Source organism: Rattus rattus, chromosome 5 (genome assembly GCF_011064425.1).
Source record: "Rattus rattus isolate New Zealand chromosome 5, Rrattus_CSIRO_v1, whole genome shotgun sequence".
NCBI lineage: Eukaryota > Metazoa > Chordata > Mammalia > Rodentia > Muridae > Rattus > Rattus rattus.
In genome coordinates, this window is record NC_046158.1 from 70317524 (window position 1) to 70327973 (window position 10450).

A 10450-nucleotide genomic window follows, 5' to 3' on the forward strand; every position below is an offset into this window, starting at 1 on the left:
TCACCAAGCAAATAGTACATATGTGGGGACCCATGACTCCAGCCACATATGTAGCAGAGGATGACATTGTCTGGCATTAATAGGAGGAGAAGCCCTTGGTCATGTGAAGGCTCATTTTTCAAGTCTATGTAAATGCCTGAGTATTGAGGTGGCAGTGGTTTGGTGGGAGGGGGAGCATTATTATAGGAGCAGGGGGAAGGTGAATGGGAGAGGGGGGAACTGGGAAAGGGGATAACATTTGGAATGTAAATACATAAACTACCCAAAAAATGAAAACAAGGAAATAAACAGCCATTTTTTAAAAAAAGAATTTCTTTATTAAAATCTATGAAAATTTTGATTACTTATATATCATCTGAGATTTTTTTGGTCCACAGTTTCCTCATGGCATTTTTCACCTCTGCATTCCTCAGTGTGTAAATCAGAGGGTTTAGAAAAGGTGTACAAATTGTATAAAACACTGATATCATCTTGTCCATAGGGAAGGTAGTAGCAGGACGTGTATATATAAATATGCAGGGCACAAAAAACAAAATGACTACTATGATATGAGAGACACAAGTGAACAGAGCCTTTCTCCTCCCCTCAGCACTGTGGTTCCTTAAAGAATAGAGAATGATGATATATGAGACCATAAGCATGAGGAAACTCACTGTACAAAGCGATCCACTATTGGACACCATGAGAAGGTTGCTCACATATGTATCTGAACAGGCAAGTTTCAACAGTGGTTGCAAGTCACAGAAATAGTGATCAATCTCATTAGGACCACAGAAAGGCAAACTCAATGCTGGGAATATCTGAACTAAAGAATGCACACAGGATCCCACCCAGGCTATGGCCATCAGCATTCCACAGACTTGGCGATTCATGATGGTAGTATAGTGCAGAGGCTTACAGATGGCCACATAGCGATCACCAGCCATGAGGACGAGGGTAAAGATTTCCAGGGAACCAAATAAGTGAATTGAGAAGACTTGAATTATACATTCGTTGAAAGAGATTGAAGCTTCCTTCAGCAGAGAATCCACAATTGTTCTCGGGGCTACAGTTGTAGAGAAGCAGGTATCAGACAAGGATAAGTAGAACAGGAAGAAGTACATGGGACTCCCAAGGGCCTGGCTTGTCTTGATGGTAACAATGATAAGCAAATTACCTAGTAATGTCCCCATGTAAAAGAACACAAAAATGGCAAACACTATTTCCTACTGGGGTCCTGTGTCAATCCAAGAAGAATGAATTCGGTTATATTGATATTCAGCTGCATGGTTCATGAATGAAAAGGAAACCATATGAAATGTGTCATCTGAAAAAATAAGGAAACTAGTTTTTACCATAGATCAAAAACTCAGGTGATATCAGATGCTGAATAGGATGTGGAGAAAGAGGAACACTCCTATATTTTGGTGGGATTGCAAACTGGTACAACCACTCTGGAAATTAGTCTGGAGGTTCCTCAGAAAATTGTATATAAGACAAATGGAGGACCAAGCTTTACTACTACTCCTGTGCACATAACCAAAAGATGCTCCAACATATAACAAGGACACCCACTCCACTATGTTTATAGCAGCCTTATTATCATAGCCAGAAGATGGAAAGAAATCAGATGTTCCTCAACAGAGGAAAGGGTACATAAATCCTGCATTTAGACAATGGAGTACTTCAAAGCTATTAAAAGTAATGATTTCATGAAATTCTTAGTCAAATGGGTATAACTAGAAAATATTTTCCTAAGTGAGGTAAACCATCACAAAAGAACACATATGATATACACTCACTGATAAGTGATTATTAGCCCAAAAACTCAGAATACCCAAGATATAATTTATAGACCACGTGAAGCTCAAGAAGAAGAAAGACTAAAGTGTGGATGCTTCAGGCCTTCTTAGAAGGGGGAACAGAATACACAATGAAAAAGTGAAACAAAGTGTATAGTAGAGGCTGAAGGAAAGGACATTTGGCAACTGCCATACATGGGGATCCATTCCATATGCAGTCACCAAACACCATGATTGCTGATGCCAAGAGGGGCATGCTGACAGAAGTCCAATACAGCTGTCTCCTGAGAGGCTCCGTCAGAGCCTGACAAATACAGAGCTGAACGCTTGCAGTCAACAAATGGAGAACAGCATCCACAATGGAGGAGTTAGAGAAAGGGGTGAGGTAGCCAAGGGGCTTTGCAACCCCATATGAAGAACAACAATATCAACCAACCAGATACCCCAGAACACTATGGGACTACATCACCAACCAAAGAGTATACATGAAATGACCCATGTCTTCGTCCTCATATGTAGCAGAGGATGGCCTTGTCAGTCATCAATGGGAGGAGAGGCACTTGATCCGATGAAGGCTTGATGCCCCAGTAGAGGGGAATGAAGGGGTAGGGAGACAGGAGAGAATGTGTGGATGTGTGCAGGGGGGCACCCTCGCGGAGGCAGGGGATGGGGGATGGTATAAGGGGTTTCCTGAGAGTAAAATTGGAAGGGGGATAATTTTTGAAATGTAGATAAAAGAAAATATCCAATTGAAAATTGAAAAAATAGGCTGAACAAAACAAAGAAAAATTGTGTCAAGTTAACTGTAACACATTTAAGTGTATCCTGGATATATTTAATGTAATACATTTTAATTTATTCTGGATAAGTCCACTAATTTACTGTACTCTCTCAAATCCCTGATATGCCTGCAGTACATTGAGATAAGAGCCTTGAACTGGTCTAAGGCAGTGTCTGAAAATGAAGACATATAAAAATGGATATGTATATATACATCATTTGTGTAACTGCTTCCTGACAAGAATGAGTCCTTATCTGCATTTTTGTATGTATATTCTTTATGATATTAGTTACTGAGAGGACAAAAGAAGGCAATGGCTCCCTAGTAAACAGGGTAATAGACAGTTTCAGTCACAATGTATTGATGTGAATTAAAAACAGGTTCCGTATAAGAGCAATAAGAGTTCTTAAGTGCTGATTAATCTGTCCAGAACTCTCTTCCACTATGTAAAATATTATGAAGAGGCCTAATCAAGTAATTGAGTTTTGGATATCAATAAAAAAGTTTAACATTGGTTTCAATGTATTCTCAAGTATTCAAATCACAAGAAAACATAGTATTGATAACTGAGTTTCAAGCTTTCTGTATTAAAAATATTGCATAAAATTAAGAACTACCCTGAAGACCTGGTTATTGTTCAAATAATGTGGAACACTTCATTTCCATCAAATACAATTTAATACTAACCATTTCATTAAACATATAACTCTAGGTAATTTTTTAATACTATAAATATTTATAATATGGATATTTTTAGATTCGTTCATAAAAAGTATGGATATTACTTAAGAATAAATTTAAAATAATAAACTCATATTTCACTATATTGAAAATAATTGCATCTTCATTGAATATTTAATGACTGGGTCAACCAAGGTTCTCTCCTTTACTTGGTCATTTTTCCATTCATGCTACATTTATCTTAAAGCTTCAGTCAAGAAACTTCCTATACATAGAGAACTAAAAATCTATACATCTCCTGTATTTATCTCTCTCAAACGTAAATTCAGTATCTTTTGCAATATGGAAGGCTCTCAATTGTTTCTAGTAAAACTTTCTGTATTGCATTTTGAATGCAATGATACTTATCTAATACTGTTCATGTCATTCAGGTTATACAGATTTTTTCCATAACTCATTTCTTGTGGATTTTTTTATTTATCATGAACAGTAAATGGCAAGTACACCTATAATTTAAAAAGCCTAGACAAAACCCTAAACTGAAGCAGAAATGAAGTGACATTCATCAAAATATCTTAATTAGTGTCCTACATGTATCAGAATGAAAGACCCCTTGCTTTGTAAAGCATTATATAATATAAGATGTTGACTTCCGTGAGATTCCTATCTTGACATTACAAACTGAGATACGAATCCTTGACGAACAAAGTAAATTACTAAATATACCATATCCTCCTTTGTCATCTCTATGGTTTTTCTGTATGCTTTGGTTTTGAATTTTTATTTTTTTAAATGTTTTCTTTCTCTCTTTATTTATCTTTATTTTTATTGTCTGAGAAACATCATTGTTCCCATACCTCTCTATAAATACTAATAAATACAATTCATCTGCTTTTCATCAGGTATTAAAATATACCTTCATGTCCTTAAGACACATAGCACTAGAATACTGTATATCTTCTACAAACAACTATACTTAGAAAGCTAGAGCAACTTTAGGTTGGCTGTGTTGGTCAAAAAGCAGTAAAATCTATCTATGTAGGTGTTGGAAGTGGTGGAGGTGATATGAATAATAGCAAAATAAAACAGGTAGTGAATAGAGGAAGGTGAAAATGAAGGTCTGGTGGCTCCCTAAAGGGGTCTACATTGATTCAGAGAGATTCTGATGGAAAGGATTTGTTTCTTCTGGATGCTATCTTAACGAATTGTCTTTCTTGAATTCAGAGACACTGCTTTTAATCTTTCAGAGACTCCAACATTAAAGTATATTTCTATTCATATTTTACCATATTTTTGGACTACTAACCAGCTGCCCCAATTTCTCTAGCCTGTAAGGCCTTAAATTAAAATAAATTTCCTCAAGACTCTCAAATGATATAATTTAATTTCATGATGCATGCTGTCTCCACCAATAAAGCACTGGGAAATAACCCGGGCAAAGAAAGAGAAATTCACACTGTTCTGTATCTGTAATTTCTACTTTCTTAATCTAGTCTTCTCAATTGTGAAATAATTACTATTTAATAGTTCTTTCTGACTCTTACTAGACAGAAAGTAGATATACTGTGAAAGACTTAAGGTAGATAACATGGTACCTAAACTTTGTGAGGAAGTAACTACTTAAGAAGATATCAGCAACACCCATGAATGTTCTTTTTCCAACAACTTCATTACATATATTTTAAACATCATAATTTTCATGGTTGTCCTGAACATTGTCTGGGAAGTAGTTTGCCAAGTTTTTAAATTAAATTCCACGTTATTGTTATTTGTAAGTAAAAGCTTTGTAACATCATTTTAGAATCACTTAAAGAATAATCAACCTGTACTGTAATATACATTAGTCTCCTCAAATATTGGTTTTATTCATCAAAATGCTGACACATCCCAGAAGTTTTCTCAATGTTATTATTCTCTACCTCACTATTCTCCTGGTTTTAGTTAGCTGTAACATCTTTTCAGTTGTGGGTGCACATGGATAGAATTGGCTCAGCCTAATCTCATTTAGCAACTTTAGATGACAGTATTTATGGAATGTATACATAATTTAATATCTCTTGAAATAATTGTAAACTGTAATATATCAAATGCCTCGTTTTGCTCTAAAACAAAAATAATGGACTTTCACATACCCACTTCTTATAGGAATTGACTGATTTTAGAGAATTTCCTCTTTCCAAAAATAGTCTTTTATATTTGTAATATCAATAATCATTTAAAATGTACTGTTATAAATTTAATAATTCGGTTTAAGTACTAGTAATGTATTCTAACACTATATCCACACAGTGCATAAAAACAATAAAATATACATACTTACCAAATCTGTAAAAATATATCTTTGAACTTAAGAATGTAGAAATAATATTTCTCATCTGTTAGAGGACTGGCTATGTGAATCTCATCTGCACATACTTTTTAATAGCAGCTTTCCCATCGGATGTTGAAAGAAAAAATTTATTTGTTCCCTCCATAGGGAATATGTCAACACTTATTGGTGCAAGACACTGACCTTGTGGACAGAATTATTATCTAAAGTTTCTCTTTTCAGCTAATCAAAAATATTCCAGAGGCTGTAATGTACCTAATTTGCAGTATATGTATAAGCATAAGCCATATTAAATGAATTCAGTGTACAGACAAGAGTTAGGATTCAATGGTGTTATCATTTCTCTGAAAACTGCTAGAGAAGAAAACCAGAAATGTAGTAATAGGTACTGAAGCTGACACTAGCAGGGAAGAGAAAAAGAGATAATGTATACTTGATGAACAGAATTTGGACCATGAATCCCTGCTTCCATGAATTGCCCTAAATAAGCCTTCCTATGTTGAGGAAGGGAGCATGGGAGGGAGAAAGAAATATATCATACCTCACATAGTCAACTTGCAAGGTATTTGTAAATATTGTGAAGGAACATATTGCTGAATGATGAAACCACATGTCTGTCCTGCAACCAATAGAAGATTGACTTTTAAGATTCCAAAATGGTTAATATCTCTTTGGATCAGTATGAATACAGAACTCTGAATCTCACACTAGAAAAAGAAGTCATTTTATTTGACTAACTCATGTCACTCCACACAGGCAGTTCTTTTTTTTTTTTTTCAAGTTTATGTAGTCTTATGGGGAAAGGGGTGGGATTTTAAAATGACTACGAGACCTGAGGTGAATCAAGCCATAACTTAGGAGAAGGAAAATGCAATGGAGTAGGCAAGATACAGATATCTCCAATTTCCTATAGGAGAAATAAGTAGAGAAAATTAGGTTTAGTAAGTTATAAATCAAAAGGGTACACAGATTCAGTAGTGAATTTTGTAAGTGGTTGAAGGAGTAATGGGAGTCTTCCCAGAGAATGACCAAATTTCAAGGCACACGCTTAAGACTTGGATGCTTGTCTGGAAAAGGAACTAGAAAGAGAAGCAAAAGAGAAGATTACTGAGTTGGAAGGAAGAAAGCAGGGCAAATTAGCAATGTTGGTCAGTAAGCAACTACATTAGTCAGAAGAGGCTAGAGTATATAAACGCTTATCTCATCCAGAATATAGTCCTCCAATCTTAATATGCTTTCATGTGCATCATGTTTCCTTTCTCACTCTGAACTCATGCTGTTCAGTGGAGGTTGTAAAATAGAATTTTTCTCCTTCTTATAGGAGGTCTTCAGACTCAGATTATCCAGTGAATCTCCCTGAAGTCTTTGTCAAATGGTAATATCAATCTATTGATACATTTGTAAATCAGATTATTGCCGATTGACCATGTTATTCCAAAGTCTGAGTAGTGGTAATTTGTTGCTTTTTCCTTTAATATTCATGTATTAGCAAGAACACACAGAGTAATCCTCAAAAACAGGAGGTGTCCAGCCTACTAACATTCAAATCTTTTAATCTTTAGCTGGATAGCTGGCAATTTCAGGAGACAAGACATTAAAACTATCTAGCAAGTAATTTCCATAAACTGAAATTAAAAAAAAAATTCTTAAAGTAACATCCTAGAAATTTCACTTTATTCTCTCAGAGTTTAGGATAAGATGAGAGTTCTACCAAAGCTGAATGAATACATATCTAGTCTTGCCCTTTTTTCTCTTTTCTAACTATCCTTAGCAAAAAGCTGGGAAGCTTCTAGCCTCTGTAGAATCAAATCCTCCTACCTGATTGATTTAATCAGACTTCTCTCTACTTCTTACTAAATTGCTGTGCATAGCCTCATACAAACATTGGCAATGTATCCCAATCTTCTAGCTTCTTTTCATTTTCTGGCTTATTTTGTGGAAACTTGTGTCTAGCTTGATCTCTCTGTTGCCTGTCTTTGTCAAATGATCCTGCAAACACTCTTACCATTTTTTCCTACATAGATCTTAAGTAACCTCCACTTCATTCGGTATTCACATGAAAGTCGGGCTTGTCTTAACTCCATTCAGTTAAATCTTTCTCTGGTTCATCACTTTGTTTGTGCCTCAATTAGATGGCAAATACGGCTGTTTCCTAGAAACTAACATTACATTCATTGCTAGGGATCAAAGATGTGTATTAAAGGCATGTCTGTAGTCTGGCAAGATCATTCTATAACCCAGAGGGTGTCTGCATACCACAAAGATTAAATGGTCTTACAAATTATTCAGATTGATCCTTTGCTAGAATACCCATGTCACTTGATTAAAATTTATCTATAACCTCCTCAATTTTTAATGCCTTCATGTACTAAGTTCCCATTATCACATTTTATATACTTTTATCATTTCAGTCATTTTGCTATCCTATGAAATGCAAACTTAGATTCCATACAAGAGAGACCAAAACTATAAAATTAGGCTACTTTCTTTTGATGTATATCTATCTATTGCTATGTGCAGGTGATAACCAGGTCACTAAACATCTGACAAAATTTCTGTAATAATCTGATCTGTGCTTGGTTAGTTGCTATGACAATGAAATAAGAATCATATGTATGATATCCAGTTCTTGGCGATAGTAATAAGCTTGTTTATTATTGAGAGGGTGGTGCATAAGATGGTGCTTATGCACATCTCACTGAACTTGACATACTATATTTATTAAACATTAAAGGAGGTTATATTGAATTCCTAAGATATGGAGAAAGAGCATCAATTCACTGATGAACAAATTAGTTAAAAAGCAAAGCAGTTTATTCTTGTACATATATATTCTCCCTGTAAAAGTAGGGTTCAAAAATGGGCATTGAATGTACAGCAGATGTTTTATAATTCATGGTAGAAGTTTTTTCCAAATGGGTAATTTTGCAGGTAAATAGACCAGTTTAGAAATGCAGAAACTTACTATGGGTCATAAGTACCTCTTCTGAAACAACAGAATGGTTTTAAGGTTGTCCTAAAAAGGTAGTCTTAATAACAAGTAGTCATAACAATAGTTAATCATAAAAAATTTTTGGAAAAATCCCATGGTTGCATATGTTGGAACAGGCAAAAGCATCCATAGTTAAGTTACAGGTGTGGCAGATCACATTCTTGAGAAACAGACTGTATCATAAACAAGAATAAATCTATATTTTGAATTGTCTATAAGATGTTTTTAACCCTAAGAAGGAAGGAAGCAGACTGATTTATCAGACTATGCTTAGCAGGACAATATGCTCTCTCTCTCTCTCTCTCTCTCTCTCTCACACACACACACACACACACACACACACACAGAGAGAGAGGAAGAGAGACAGAGACAGAGAGACAGAGGCATGCATTTTGTAGTGTGTGCTTTCGCATGTATGGTGTGTGTGTGTGTGTGTGTGTGTGTGTGTGTGTGTGTGTGTGTGTGTGTTTCATATATGGCTAAAAACAAAATAAAACACTCTGCTTTATCTTCTCAGGAAAACATTGTTTTTGACATGGGGGAGAAAGGGACCCTTATCAAACTTCCTGTTCCACATAATATGGTTTTATCTTCCATAGAAAGAACGTGATGAACCTGAGGGATTTAGAACCATATGCAACTCATGTTTGAAATGTAATGTGATAATGCATGCACATTAGAAATGATACAGGTAAAGGAATAAAAGAGGATTATCTAAATCACTCAGAGATAATTGTGTCAAGCCATGTGAGTGTGGAAGTCAATCTTGGAAAGTTAGATGCTATGTAGAAATGCTAGAAGAATCAAAGTTTAAGCTGTTCAAGAAAATGAAAAATGCAGAGAGATAAGTTGTTAGTTTCTGGATAAAAAAGTTGGAGAAAATTAAGAGAGAAGGAAGATAAAGAATTGTCCTATCTTCTTGTTTATTTGAGTTCCATTACAGCTAGGAACTGAAAATTTTAATACAACAAATAAAGTTCATAGTAAAGATTGTTGATATGTGGACAGTATGCTTATAAATTGTGTTTATGTCAAGATGAAATAATTAAGAATAGGGCATCTATTGTCCTTGAGATCCTGGAGAGGTCCCAAGGTGTGAGTTCTACTTTTCTGAGCACATAAGAACCATGGTTTTGAGCTTAATAAACAAAAAGGCCAACCAACCAGAGCTTCCGGGGTCTAAGCCACTACCGAAAGACATGGACTGACCCTGGGATCCAAATTTATAGGTAGCAATGAATAACCTAGTAAGAGCACCAGTGGAAGGGGAAGCCATTGGTACTGCCAAGGCTGGACCCCCAGTGAGCTGGATTGTTCAGGGGTTTAGCAGTAATGGGGGGTGCTTGGGAAGGAACACCCATAGAGAAAAGGGAGAAGTTAGGGTTATGATGGCCTGGAAACCAGGAAAGGGAATAACATTTGAAATGTAAAGAAGAAATACCCAATTTAATAAAAGTGGAAGAAAAAAAAAGAAACAGAGCGTATATCCAGGTTTTCTTTCAGCTTGCCTATAGTATTAGTGACTAAGCAAGGAAGGCAACTTCAGTTTCACAGTTCAATGTTAATAATGTACCTTGAATGTGTTTATTTCTTATTTTCAATTAAAATTTTATGGTGCAAAGTGAACACATTGAGGGGTATTTCTGTACACACTTGAATATTTTATAGATGTGCTCCACATCTCTGAGCTAAACAAGGCTACCACATAATGAGAAAACTATGATTTTTTTTTAATCCATAGCCTTAGACTATACATACTTAAGTATATACTTTTTAACTACCCATGCTTATGATTAGACTCATCCTGTCAAGAATGTCTCAAAATACAACAGTAGTTGATATTGATCATATGATAAATATTCGTGTCTAAAGACTGTGTGTGTGTG

At 35.3% G+C, this 10450-nt stretch overlaps 1 protein-coding gene and 1 pseudogene across 1 annotated transcript in view; both read right to left on the reverse strand.

Moving 5' to 3' along the window:
- Positions 1-344: 344 nt before the first annotated feature.
- On the reverse strand, positions 345-1267 carry LOC116900414 (annotated as a pseudogene).
- Positions 1268-6607: 5340 nt separating this feature from the next.
- Tgm6 (transglutaminase 6) overlaps positions 6608-10450 on the reverse strand; it is a 14298-nt gene continuing 10455 nt past the window's right edge. Inside the window, exon 10 of the mRNA XM_032902566.1 lies at positions 6608-6651. Coding sequence (XP_032758457.1) covers positions 6608-6651 — 44 coding nt within the window. The remainder of the gene's footprint in view (positions 6652-10450) is intronic.